The sequence below is a fragment of the Labrus bergylta genome, chromosome 10 (genome assembly GCF_963930695.1).
Source record: "Labrus bergylta chromosome 10, fLabBer1.1, whole genome shotgun sequence".
Lineage (NCBI taxonomy): Eukaryota > Metazoa > Chordata > Actinopteri > Labriformes > Labridae > Labrus > Labrus bergylta.
In genome coordinates, this window is record NC_089204.1 from 17,919,509 (window position 1) to 17,933,887 (window position 14,379).

General features: G+C 39.7%; 1 protein-coding gene across 3 annotated transcripts in view; it reads right to left on the reverse strand.

Moving 5' to 3' along the window:
* camkmt (calmodulin-lysine N-methyltransferase) overlaps positions 1-14,267 on the reverse strand; it is a 107,954-nt gene extending 93,687 nt beyond the window's left edge. For 2 of the 3 annotated variants that reach the window (XM_020650239.3, XM_020650238.3), the window contains exons 1-4: positions 14,165-14,264; positions 13,883-14,057; positions 10,632-10,810; positions 9,977-10,041 (exon numbers count right to left, since the gene is read on the reverse strand). In XM_020650239.3, coding sequence (XP_020505895.2) covers positions 9,977-10,041; positions 10,632-10,810; positions 13,883-14,044 — 406 coding nt within the window. In that variant the 5' untranslated portion in view covers positions 14,045-14,057; positions 14,165-14,264. Of the gene's footprint in view, positions 1-9,976; positions 10,042-10,631; positions 10,811-13,882; positions 14,058-14,164 lie in introns of all 3 variants that reach the window. The other variant, XM_065959547.1, reaches the window with a different exon arrangement.
* Positions 14,268-14,379: the final 112 nt, after the last annotated feature.

Genomic DNA, 14,379 nt, shown 5'->3' on the forward strand with positions numbered 1-14,379 from the left:
ATAAGTTAAAACTTGTATGACATACAGGTTTCAATGACAAAGGCTAAGGATATTATAGAAGATATACATGTATTAATTACGACTTTCAGTGCGGATTATACCGTGTGAGTGGAGAGGGAGTGTGGATTTCAGCCTCAATTGGCAAACACAAAGGTCCATGGCGCCATGGCCTGCTGTGGACAGATAGACTGACAGTGAAGGAGAAGAGTGTGTGTGTGTGTGTGTGTGTGTGTGTGTGTGTGTGTGTGTGTGTGTGTGTGTGTGTGTGTGTGTGTGAGACACAGAAAGAGAAGACAGACATAGGGGTGTGGGTGGCTGGGGGGTTGAAATAGGCCGGAAAGTCATAAGAAGCCATTTAACTTCATGATCTTACTGTTAAATCAGGGAAATTGAAATGCCAATCAACAGTGAGTGATAATATATTAATCATAAGGATATGTGGAAGTATTAGAATCTTTAAATCTCTTTCCCGTCATATTCTGTGATGAGAACTAAATTCCATGGTAAAATATGGCAGTTAGAGCACTTCAGTCCCTTCAGCCTGCAGCTCCAGAGAGATGCTACAGCTAGTCAGTGATTAGGGCAGTATCTCGTGGGGCCACTTGAAAAACAGTTAACTTCCCCCTTAGAGGCTTATGCTAACTCACATTAGCAGTTAGCACACCCATCAGTGTCAACACCTACTTCAGTGCTAACACAGCCAACTCACAGTTAAAGGTCCCTGTGGGGCTATTTGGCGTCTCCAGACAGAGAGAGACTGACAGAGTGAAGTAGCAGCGTAACAGTTTGAGCTTTAGAGCTGTGCAGTGAGTCATTAAGCGAGCTAATGGCTCCTTAGCTAAACAGCAAACACATTAGCAGTTTCAGTACACAGACAATGTTGACAGGCTGAAGGTTGACAGGCAGCTGCTCCAACTCTGCTGAAGAGTATTTCTTTCAAGAATTAAGGAACAATTTATTGAGAATTAAGAATGACCCTCCGTGCTTATAATAACAGATGTTGCAAACGTATCTGACTCAATTAAATAAAAATGTAAAGCCGCTACCTACAGTATTAGCTCAGGAGTTGCTAGGCTACAACTTCAAGAGGCAGATGCTACAGCAGAAGAACGGAATCTACAACCAGGTTCGTGTATTGCAGGTTCAGGTATGATTTCTGAAAAGATTGAGTGGTCAAAAAGGTTTGTTGACTTTAGAACACGGAAATAGGGGCATGACACCTTTAGGTTAAACGGTTTTAATAAAAAGAAAACGGCATCTTCCCAAGCAAACTGTTTGTTATGTGTAATTCATTATTCATGAAAAAAACAACAACTGTAGACCGCAGAATATCTATAAGTAGCGTAACATGTTAAAAGAAAGGAAAAGCAGATAATACTGAAACACATAAAAATACAAATGAGCATTTGGATCTGAGCCAAAAGTCTGTTCCCATATGCCCATGAAGCCATAATGCATATCCATTTACTGCCTGACAAACACACTAATCACATTAACCATCTATGTGTCTTAAACATCATCAGGGACTTCAACACACGTAAACAAACACACACACTTATACCCTTGCAAATGAGTCTCTGTGCCTTTGTAAGTACACAGAGGTTCACTTGATGAGTACAAGAGGGAAAAAAAAGCCTAATTAACTAGCAAACGCGAATCACTTAGCTCTCCAATGCAAGCATACTCAGCATTGTTTGTGTGTGCATACCTTTATGACACACTTCTGCATTCAGACACACTGAAAAGCTATAAATAGACAAAAAGGTCATCTAGATACTGGGCACAGGTTTCATGTAGAAACAGCATACTACAAATATGAGTGTAGCTTTATTACATACTTTTTGAATATTTCCCAACACTCTCATATTGAACAATGTATTCATCAATGAAGCTGTTAGATATGATGAAAGGAAAGGAAGTCTGAAAGCAAAAACAAATACCGTAAGTAGCTATAATAAGACAAAATAATATATTTGAAGGTTTTAAAGCTCTGAATTAGTAATTATGATTGTGGCATGACTTAAATGTAGCATTTAGAGTAGGAAAAAAAAAAAGAGAGAACGGTTCTTTTGCTATGATTAGAAAAGGGTTGTCACAGAAACTAATAAGACATAGCTTCTTGTTTTGTACAGGAATTAACAGCACAGTTGGTCTGGAGCACTTCTTTGTTCTGCTTCCTTAACACATCTTGTTTATTTTAGCAGAGAGAAAAGCTTTGAAGCTAAAAAATAAAGCTGGAGTAGAGTTTATTAAAAGTTGGTGCTGTGGCCTACTCGGTGGCATGATGTTCCCCTTCACAACTAAATTATATTATATTTTCTCTCTCTCTCTCTCTCTCTTTTTCTTTGTGTGGCTGTTATATGGATGGAGTAGCCGGTATATGCTGAGCTTAAGCACCATAGGGGACATTGCCAGAAGGGGCACAGAGGGGTTGGGTGACTTAAATGGAGAAAAAATCCAATAATTGTATCTGTCCAGAGGGAGGGCGAGCTTTTAGGGAGGGGAGCGACCTGTTATTACTCTTTCTTTTTTTCTTTCTTTCTTTCATTTTATCCCCTAATTTTAGGGTGAGGGGGTAACCTAAGAAAGGGAGGGAAGGGAATGGAGGAACATGAGGGCTACAGGCTGAGCTTGCTGGTAAAGTATGTCCTTGTAATTAGCTGAGTATTAGCAGTGGTGACAATGCAGGAGCAGTGGGCAGGGAAGCACCCTTTAATGCTCTACTCATTTCCTGAACTTAATCCCCACCGCTTACTGGTAATAGTGCACACGTGCACACGCATCTGGACACACACACGCACACGCACAAGCTCTCAGTCATGCACTAATTCACATTATCAGCTGCTGGGTATAATGGGTGAGGACTCCCCTTTAGCAAAACTACACCCACCTTTATTGTGCTCGAAGTCACAATGGTAGTTTACTGCAGGGAATTTCAGAGAGCATGTGCATGTGTGTGCATTATGTCAACATCCACACATTAGCATCAAGTTATGTTCAGATAAAGTGTGGCGACTGTTTACTTCTCAAGTGTCAAGAAGCTTCAAACACCCAACACTACTTCAGGCAAGTCCCTGTTTGTTGTTTCCCCCAGTGAACGAGTGAAGGAGACAAGGCTGCAGAGTGGAAATCAATTACTTTCAATTAAGTCAACAGGCAACTCTTTCAATTTGCCCTCCAGTCTCAAGTCTTGCTTAGTCTACCTCCTACCCCCCTCTTCCACACCACCAAGTGTCACACACACTACATGTACATGTGCATGCACACTTTAAGGGCCACAATCACTAACTGTGTGACTGTCTTTTTGTGTTTAGTGGTTAATTTATTGACTAAGAAACAATGAGTGTGGCATGTGTGGAAAAACAGTTATAGAGCATTGCAGTATCTTATTTAGTTTAACCCTAACTGAACAAAGGTGGAGAAATTTCACATGAAATAGAATTTTGTGACTTGTTTGTTTTATCTTTAAACTATTTTTTTTTTTTTTTTATGTTTTTTTTTTTTTTTTAAATCCCAAAACTTTTTTCAACCTTGTACAACAAAACAATAGAAGAAAAACAAAACAGAAAATGAATTGACTCTCTTTGAGCCCTTTGTAGTACAAACTTGTCCTAACAAAAGAATACACGACTCGGTTGCTAAGAAATACTTGGATCTTTTGTTAACCCGCATCACAATTGAGCAACAAGAGTATCTGGCGAAATATCGGACAAACATGGCTGTGAAATCAATCTCTAACTTCGGTACAGGTCTCTTTAACATGCTGCAGTAATGGATCCTATTTCCAACAACTTCTGTCGTCAATTAAGTCATTGAATCCCTTCTGCAGCTTTATAGTTTAAATGTCAGCAAACTGTCAAAAGCAAGTTAACATGCACAACATCAAGCTGGAAAAAATCAGATGCATCCTTAACAGATTTCACAAAACCTGGGACCCATTCATGAACTCATTTATGTAAAGAATGTATCTAGCCTGGAGGTGTTCTCTCCTTTTAATGCACTTCTGTCTTTGTCTTTTTTCTTGTCCTGTGAGGTGATTTTATGTGTTTGTCTTTGTGTGAGAGTTGTTTCTGAATTTTTAGTCTTGGTGTTGAGTTTTTTTATCCACAATGTTGCACTTATTTGAACCTATTAGTTTGTACTTATATTATATAAAAACTGTTTCTAAATAAAGTGATGAAAAATCCCAGTTAACATCTGATTTATTTTCAAATTCAGTCATGTGGTAGAATTTCTTTGAACTTCTAAAAGTTTGATACTACTGATATTTAGGATATTTGCTTACCAACCTTCTGTTAGGACTCTGTTTCACAGTATTGTTATTCTTTTTCAGTGTGAACGTTACAGTCAGTAAAAATTTATCACATTCATTTTGAAAAGAAACGTTAACTTAATTCGACAAACTGTTTTTTTCTAAATCCGTGTATGATAAGGAAATCTTTTTTTTTCCCCTGTGACAATGGGTCCTGAACTGACTCAGAGTGAAATCCCAAGATAACTTAAAGTAAACGTGGGGTGTATTATTGGTAATCTAATTGGCAAAAAAAAAAACTAAAAACTAAAGTGGGATTGAAACAAAAATATTGTTCAGACACTCGCAATAGGGAATTTATAAAATAAGAATATGAGTATGGAGCAATTCTAGGTTGTATGGAAGCTTGTGTCGTACTCTTTTTTCACATTGATTTTTTGTTCCATCAGCTTAAATCAAAATTGTAAGAGACACCTGAGCTCAGTTTGCACACTAGTGGAGGGAGAGCTATTTCTATAGAGAGCATGTTATAAACAGCGCAGAGGGGGACCACAAACCTTGTCATTGACACAACAGTCTGAGTGAGCGTGTGTGTGTGTCTGTGTGTGTGTGTGTGTGTGTGTGCGCCTGCCAGCTTCCAGTCTACTGCTATTGTCTAACAAGGTCTAATTAGCACTATGGCACGATGAATTAGCATAATTATGCAAACAGGGCTCCGCTAAAGGCTTAGCACAAGGGGAGGCTACGGGGGGCACCTATTACAACACACATAGACACACAGACATGCTCATATGTGCACGCACGCACACACACACACACACACAAACACGGTCACTAAGAACACTTAGACTGCAGTACAACACATTTAACACGCAAACATGAATGTGACAGATCCAGTGGATACAGAAAACGTACACAACAGGCTAACGTTTTCATCGAAAGTCATATGATTTCAGGGCTTTTTTGGACAGTTTTGCCTATTTGAGAGGGTACTAATGTGTCTAGTTTAGACATGAATATGATACTTAAGCAGACATTTATCCTCTCTCCTTTTCGCAAGCATCCTCCTGTCACAATCAGTCATCATATCAAAGCAAGCACCAGGAACACCACAAAAATGACCGGCTAACTATCCCCCCTGCATCCCAGCTCTCCCTCACAACACTCATACATTCTGGGCTTATAGTATTTACCAGCGGGGGTGATAGGTGAAGTCGGTGGGAGATAATAGGGATGACTGAGAAGCTGAAAGGCTAGTAGCCATTCAGACAATGACAGCTGTAGTAGAGAAGGCTCTATTAGGCTTCATTAGGACGCTTGGCCCTTGATTACACGCTCACAAAGATGCAAGCAGACGGGGAAAGCCTTGCTCCAGTTTAATCTGGGCTTAACTGCATCAATGGATTCCAGGGTAGGACTCAAAACACAAAAACATGTACCAAAGATTATTTGTTCCTGTTTGTACATGCATACTGTGTCTGTGTGACTGTCAGCGTGACCTTTCCCTGCAACACGAACCCAACAAGTAGCCCCACAGCCCAACAAGCACCTCTTACCAAAAGCCCTGCAATGTCAACAAGCTCCACCTAAACCCTCTTTAACTCTCACACACAGACACAGACACACACACACACACACACACACACACACACACACACACACACACACACACACACACACACACACACACACACACACACACACACACACACACACACACACACACACACACACACACACACACACACACACACAACACACACACCTTCACATGCATTCTTACCAAACCCCAAGGGCCTGTATTGTGTCCTAAAATCCTGATCCCTAGCAGGAAACAAGTACCCCTAAAATCCCAAACAACCGCGCTACAAAAGCTCTCTTACAATTACAAGCCCCCACTGTCAGCTATAGAAGCAGGAAGGTCGGAAGTTCAGGGTTCAAATAATTCTTCTGATTGAGCAAGAGCAGTTTGAAATAGGGCTGAATAGGGAAACACTTAACAATAACAACATGTACCTGAAGTCCCATGAGTACAGAGCGGCTTCTCTGTATGTGAATATCTTATTACCGGTAAATGCAAACATAGGTGAGTATCTATAGTCATCTGACCGATGTATTTCTAGAAGAAGAATCCCAGAGGGGATATTGAATATTTTAACTCCTGTGTGGAACATTCTACACACATATAGGCTGAAATACAAATACATTTCACACAGGATCCTATAGACATGCACTAATGGAGAGATGTCAGAGTTAGGGGCTGCACACAAATGAGCAGTTGGAGGTTTGGTGCCATGCTCAAGGGCACCTTGGCAGTGCTCAGGACACCTCACCAGCTACCAGCCCACTTTCTAGATTTGGTCTGCACTTGAACCAAAGTCCCAACAGACTAAGCTACAGCCGTCAACATGTATGCCCAATATATAAAAATGTCCTCAGTTTGAGGTATTTATTTAAGACAATAACTGAACTATGGAATACGGACAACACCAGAATTAGCATGATGCTTAATCAAACCAAAGATATAGGTTTGGGCATTTAATGCCTTTATTTTAGAGATAGGAGAGTAGATAGAGTCTGAAAGCAAGTGTGGGGAATGAGAAGCGGGAAAGGAGCCACAGGCTGGATTCAAACCGGGGCCGTCCGCTTAGAGGACTACAGCCTCCGTACATTGGGCGCACGCACGCACGGCGCCCTAACAAACCAGTATTTGAGGGTACATTTCATGAAGGGTTATTCTATAATGTTTTATATAGTTTTCAAAATATTATATAATTTAACCAGCATACGTTCCCTCTTTCTGATTATGAAGTACAATGTGATCAGAGGTGAAAGTATAATTGTATATTTCTCATCCACTATTGGCACCAATTAAAAACCCTGAGGAAAAAAAACACATACCCCAACTAATAAGAACTAAAATTCATTCGTAAGTCTCCATTTGAAATCGTCAGCCTAACTGAGCCCATTTAGGTAATTTATTTTGAGTGCAAACCCTTTGTTACAATACTGAAGGGTAAAATGTGGTCCAATAGGCTGAAAATCAAAATTAAATTCCCAATTAAGTAACAGATTTTTTTTCATTTGGGCTTGAACTTTTCCTCAGAAGAGATAAAATCGTTACAAAATAAAGCAAAGATCCCAGCTATTAAAGAAGACATTGTCTGAGTCTACTCAGAGACATGATCTCTCAGATACTCTATTTTATTTTTTTTTAAACATCTTCATTAGGAGTGCTTTCTGCACCTCTTATGTTGAAATGAAACCATTGACTCTAGCTTAACGTCACCTTAAGAAACAACATATTGTTCACATACACGCACAGTGGAGGGACAGCCACAATAGCTGGCAGAAAGGGTCATGCTGAGAGGGGGTAGCAATTTTAAGCTGAGTCCACACATTTTGGAGGCGTTGGGCTAATCCGACCAGGCTTTTTAGCCTGCTATTCAGGGGGACAAGGACCCCTAGGATTTGGGCTTGTCCACACCTCAGGGGTGGAGGATTATCAAGATAGCAGGAACTGAGGAGAGGGTGTGATGCTGAGTGAACTGAATATGTGCTTATTAGCAAGACTGTGCAGAGGTTTTTGTGTGGCTGTGTATCTTTGTGAGGATCACATATGAGCAGGTATGTGTGTGTTTGTGTTTTTAGAGGGTTTTTTTTTTTTTTCACTGACTCCCACCCCCAAAAATATACCCCAGAGCTCTGACAGGGTCACCTCTGCGCCTTTCAGATCCTCCTCTCAACCAATCCTAATTGATCTCACGCATTACTAGTCCCAAACATGGGATGGAGAACAGGAGGGAGATGGCTGGCTCATTGTCTGAGGACCGAGGTCCCATTGCTAGTGGCTCACACACACACACTTCACCTCTGGCATTCCCACCCACCATCTCCCCTTCTCCCCCTTCTCTCCTCTCCCCTTCTCATCTCCGGCTGTGCTAATCCACCGGCAGAGTCAGGAACTCAGCTACCCATCTGGCCGAGCATGACTCCAGCTGGGAGGAGAGAGGGATTGAGGTGTGGAGGGACAAAAGAGAAGAAAAGTAGAGGGGTAGATTGAGGAAAAGGGATATCAGTTTTTTGAAAGAGGAATTCTTTTGTATGCCAAGAAAGATGAGACAGAAGATCAGAGGAAATGATGTATCCTTAAATCCCAAAAGAACACAGAGAAACCTGTTTCAATGCCCAAAGGCAAAAAAAATAATGTCTTATTTGTTTTTCTCCCTCCAAATAAAAAAATATTGATCCCATTGCCTACTTGTAGATAAAGAGGTTATCCATTCTAGCAAATTGGAATGAGAGCTGCCGCTGAGCCTTGTCAGGACTTATATAGTCAGTTCCCAGTGTGCAGTGAAGTAGCCTCCAGCCATGACCTTCACCTTTGACCCTGACTCCTGCAGAGCCATCTGGCTGGTTAACTAAAACCTCTGACCTTTGTCATACCCCATCACATGCCTGTGAAGGTGGACATGCATGGAAAGAGGCACACAATGACTTAACAGTGGTTACATATCCCCACTTTTGTCAGTGGAAAATCTGGGAACTCATAAAAAAAAACCTTTTTTGTAAAAAACATGTGTTGTTTTTTTGGACCAATGTTATAGCATTGTAAATGAACTATTTTCAGTCAGTTCAACAATAAGGCTGTGTTAAATAGTGATGCTCCAATAGTGAAAATTGGGGCCAATATCCGCAGAAATGTTTAAAAAAAATAATTCAGCGGATTGCAGGGTGTCGCTGATCTTTCCCTAAAACAGTGCAAGACTCCTGACATTTTCTTTCATGTTTGACCATGATAACAAAATTGAGCTTGTCCAACAGGTGACTTCTGCCCAATAAAACAATCTTCTCTGAATCAGCAGTAAAATATACTAGCTTGCCAGCACTGAACTGATGCGACACAACAGCTACACATCCGCTACTGACATCAGTGCATGTCACATTTTTTTGCAAATGGCCAATGTTCAACAGATACATCCATAGATATAGTTATAATTTAAACATGCCATTTTTTTTTCCAAAATAGGGTAATTTTTCTTATTAAAAAGATACTTTCCTGGATCATCAAATAAAAAATTGTATGTAGTCGACATCACTTATTTTAACATTCACTGCATGCCAATTTAAAACAGGACAGGATTTATATCACTCAAAGACATGAAGAAAAGCTAAAAAGTAAACGTAGTCAAACTTAAATCCTTTAAGAAACTTCTGAGTATGAAGGTTAAGTCAAGGCACTTGAGCTTCCCGTGATGCCGTTCTTGTTCATATCATAGAGCATGTGCACATCCCTGCTTGAGACATGCTCTTTCCTTTCTCCCAAACCACTCATCACTGTCGACTGAAGCAATAAGAAGACTGCAGCCCACTTTGCTTCTAGAGGACATATGAAGGTAGTTGGGAGGAATGAGTACATGATAAACCACTGCAGAAGCCACAAAGGAGAAAAAAAAAAAAAACATTCTGAGAGATGGAATCAAAGCGCCTCCATCAAACCGTCAATCAAACGCTAACAGCACACAGCATGAGGCTAACCTAAAGTTGGTGCGTTAGTGAGTGTGCGATTGTGTGTGTAAAGATAAAAGCCAGGGAGTTGTACAGGTGAAACTAACTTTTCACCAAACAGAACATAATCGCTTGTACAGACACACAAATACTGTACACAAACAAACATCTCATAAATACAATGTTTTCAAGCAGAACAATAAAGGTTGTACTTACAGACATTACCGGTGTTGTCAAAACTGTTGAGCACTTCATTAACTCTAAGAGGCCCCAGGTAATCCCTAGAAGACACAAAATGATGTACAGTATACTTTAAGGAAGGATGTATAAGTACTATACTGTTTCCTTTTTTACAGGCAGCAAAACAAGTTTAAAATCTTAAATGGAAATAAAAAAAGTATCAAAAAGGAAACACAGATTCGATGAGTCATGTCTTAACAAGTCTCAAAAGTTGACCCTAAAGAGTTTTAGAGAGGAACAGTTAGGCTTTGGATTAATGTATTCATTCACTATAATTTGGTATTACGCTTCATCTCTTAACTTCTTTTCACTGCTGTCCGATATTATCCAACTGTCAACTTTGTCTTCTGTGAATTAACTGGCATACATGTTACTCTCATTTATGTCACAAGCACCAACGTGAGAAGTCACGAAGTGGTGGACAAGGTGAGTCAAATTGCCAGGTAATTCTGTTTAGGGCACTGTATCAATTTAAACCAGCTATTGGATAATGGTATTCTAAGTCTAAGTCTAATGGTAGGATAAGTCAAGACTGCAGTATATTGCCTTATTTATATGTTGTCCCATTCCTGCTTATGTCTGTGGCTATATGAGACTGGAGCCTTATGTGCGTTTGTTCATTTGTATGTACCTGAGAAGGGCACTGTACTCAGGAAAGTGGACACTTCTGTACTCCACCCACTGGTCACCTGAGGTATCACTAGGATTTTGTGTAGAAAGTGTTTTCCTGCTGAAAAGATCAAACGATGCGAATCTGCGAACAGACACCTGTTTGACTTCTGGACTCTCTATCTGCTTCTGTCGCAGCACCTGTGAATGATGGGAGAGGAAGTACAGGGGAATTAATAAACATTAGTTTCAAAAAATTAGCACATCCCTTAAAGGGGACATATTGTTAAAAATCCACTTGTACAGTGTTTTTGAACATATATTTGTGTAATCTGAGTGACCTCCGACCCACAAAATGTGAAATAAACCCATCCAGTCCTTCGTTTGTGGTCTGCATAAGTCTTACAAAACAGAGAAAAGGGCTCAGTTTCAAATTTGCTCAACTTGTGTCATCACAAGATTCTCATACAAAAATAAATCCCCTCCCCTCCCCTGATACCTCCACCCATGGACTCCACCCCCAACCTAGAACAAAACTATTGTACAGGTCTGCCATTTTTATTCTCACTACAGAGGAGTGATGTCTTCTAGGAAAACTCAGGGGGGGCTCATTGCATTTAAAGAGACACACACACCAAAACGGAGCATTCTGAGAGAGCCGGTTTATACAGGGTCGCAAACCTCCTTCTGGTGCTTGATTCATGTTATGTTTTGACCAAATCACAGCACAGATGTTTTAAAAAAAAGGTAGAAAAGGGCTCTAATATGTCCTCTTTAAACAGTAAACCATCTCACTGGCTGAAAACTCTTTGTAGAATTAATCAGGCTTGTTTCCTTCATTAGTAGTTTTAGGTTTCAGTCCAAAAGACAAAAGGTCATCCAGTAAGATTATGATATACAATTGGGGGAAATACAGTTTTCAGGGCCGGTTTTGGTTTTTAACTTAATGCAACGAGAAGACGGAATAACTAAACTACTGCCATACTACTTTTACTTAAACCAATGATTGAATAGATAGATAGATAGGTAGATAGATAGATAGATAGATAGATAGATAGATAGATAGATAGATAGATAGATAGATAGATAGATAGATGGCTGGCTGGCTGGATGGATGAAAACAGCTATCATCTGTCACAAATCTGGAGAGTCAGACTTAACATAGAACCATTTCCATTCTTCTAGTCGTGTCTAAGATATAAAATCTTGAGACAAACCACTTACTTCATCAACAACCGTTAGGTGAAAAAATATCACGCTTTTCGGATGGGGGTCATGTTTTGGGAGCAGTCTTCTAGACTTTAAAAAATAACAAATGTCTTCACAGTGGTTTGACGCAAACCTAGTGGAAGAGTGCAATGTGTCAGAATGAATGGGCAAAAGTCCACCTTCCCCACCAACAGCATTGGGATACCCCAAAGGTCAGCACTAGGTCCACTGCTATTTATTAATATTTATCAACGGCCTACCTGAGATCTTTCCTGCAGTTTGCAACCAAATGTATGTTGACGATATAGTAATCTACATATCTGTGAGATTAGCTAGGATAGCCACTGACCAGCAAAACTCATGCACTCTGTTTCACAATGGCTTGATTCTTCTCATTTAACGCTGGACAGTAAAAAAAAAGCTGTCTCCATATCTTTTTCTATGCATAAAAAATGTCACATAGAATTCTTTTTTTTTTAAATAAATAATGAGACCATCAATGTGGTCGCAGATGTCAAGTACCTAGGAATCTTTCTGGACTCACACCTGCGATACGAAAAACAAGTGAATTCCATATGCAAAAAAGTGAAATCCGATTTCAACTGCTTCAGAATCATCCAAAAGTATATTTCATTTAGCACAGCCCAGCTCTACATGCATGATATGATCCTATCACCCATAAATGTACTAAATTACTTCTTGGACCCAAGCCTCACAAACAACTTTAAAACCGATAATATCTTATAACCAGACAATACTAAACATGGACAAAAATACTATAAGATGGCACCATTGTTGTGTATTAGAGAAACATAATATGTTTCGCTTTGAAAGCTTCATTGGCTACTGGAATGTGAAATTATTTTTTAAATGTTTGCATGATCTAGCCCCTTTTCTGTTTGATGAATTTCTAACAAGACGTCAGGATCAACACACAGGTTTCAGTAGAACAGAAGCTGTTGCATTCCAAAGCATAAAACCTCATTTGGACAATCAGCCTTCTATATGATAGGAGCAACAATTTGTGGAACGGTCTACACCCTGAGATTAATCTTTTTTTAAATAAAGGAGATCATGACTGAAGGAGAAATAACATCGTTCCCACATGTAAAACATAAGCTCACATGTAGTCTATGAATATAGGCTTCTTTATGTATCTGCATTTTATCTGTTTTGCATTTATAACTTCACTGTATTCGTCACTGTTCTGTATGTTATGGTATTATTTTTTACTGATTTCTATATGTAACTTCCAAGACAGGTGTTTTAAATTAAAACTTTGCTACAAACACTAAGAGCAGTGCATCTGGGACTTGTGCAAGGCTAAATGTTACAGCACAAATGTTACTGTATGTCTATTTAAAAAAAAAAAAACATATACATCTATCTATCTATCTATCTATCTTTCTTTATGCCCAAGAAGGGAAAAGATAAAGACTGCAATAAGGGCAGCAAGAAATGTTGTCAGCAGAGTGTAACGTCTGTGTAATGCCCATCTATGGGGAAAAAGTCCAAGCCCTGCTTGAACAGCTGCAACTCTGGTGTGTGCACGGTGCTTGTGCACGGTGCTTGTGCACAGCTAGACAGATTCTGTGACCAGAACAGAGAGAAAGATCCCAACTGTTGAAAAGATTACTGTGCAGATGGCAGCACTTACTTACATGTAAAACAAATACTTGTTGATAGAAATACATAAGCTGAAGATTTAATGTTGTAGGGCTGTGGCATTTCAAAGCAAATGCGAGTGTTTTTTTTTTTTAATGACAACTTAAATAGTTAAAACGCTGCAACAATATGAATTGGCTTTGAGTACAAGTAACTACTATATAAACATCACAGGACAGTTTCAGTCCAGGGATTTTTTTCGTAGACAAAGTTATGTAAGGAGATAAAATATGTTCCCATCACCCCTTTTATTACACACAGTTAAGACGAGCAGTAATTCTAAACAAGAGAAAACCCACAATTCCATGTCCAGAAACATGTTTAATGCTACACATTATGATCAGATGTTTGCCAATTGTACCTATGGAGGTGTGTTCCCCTCGATGAGGCTGGCATTACCTGTCTCAGGAGAGTCCACCTTGCCTTTGCGACGTCTGTAGCACCACAGGTCCCAGTCCGGGAGGTGTGGGAATTATCTGCGCAGGTGTCTTCAGTAGTTTTATCCCTCGAAGGCAAAGCCGGCTCGGTCTCCTCTGGAGTAGCGGAGTAGTCCCTCTCCATTGTATCTTTGAAGCTGTGGACGTAAATCAATCTTTTTTTCTTTTTTTTTTATAAATAACTGAAAGTAGAATTTCACAGTTTAGCGGTAGCAATTTTGTAATACAAAAACAAAGCTTTTACATTTCACAAAAACAAGGCAGAAACCATCACGGATTTTGGGCTCCACTGTTAACATCCACAATAGATGTGCGGTACTTCCGTACACTTTTGGAATTCAAGGCATGACAGTAGATTAACGAAACAATCATGATCGGTTTACGATTACAGTGGGTAGCAGCGCTCTTCGGGGTTTGATTATTTTGGTCTGGCAGTGGTAACTACGTCATCAACAGCCG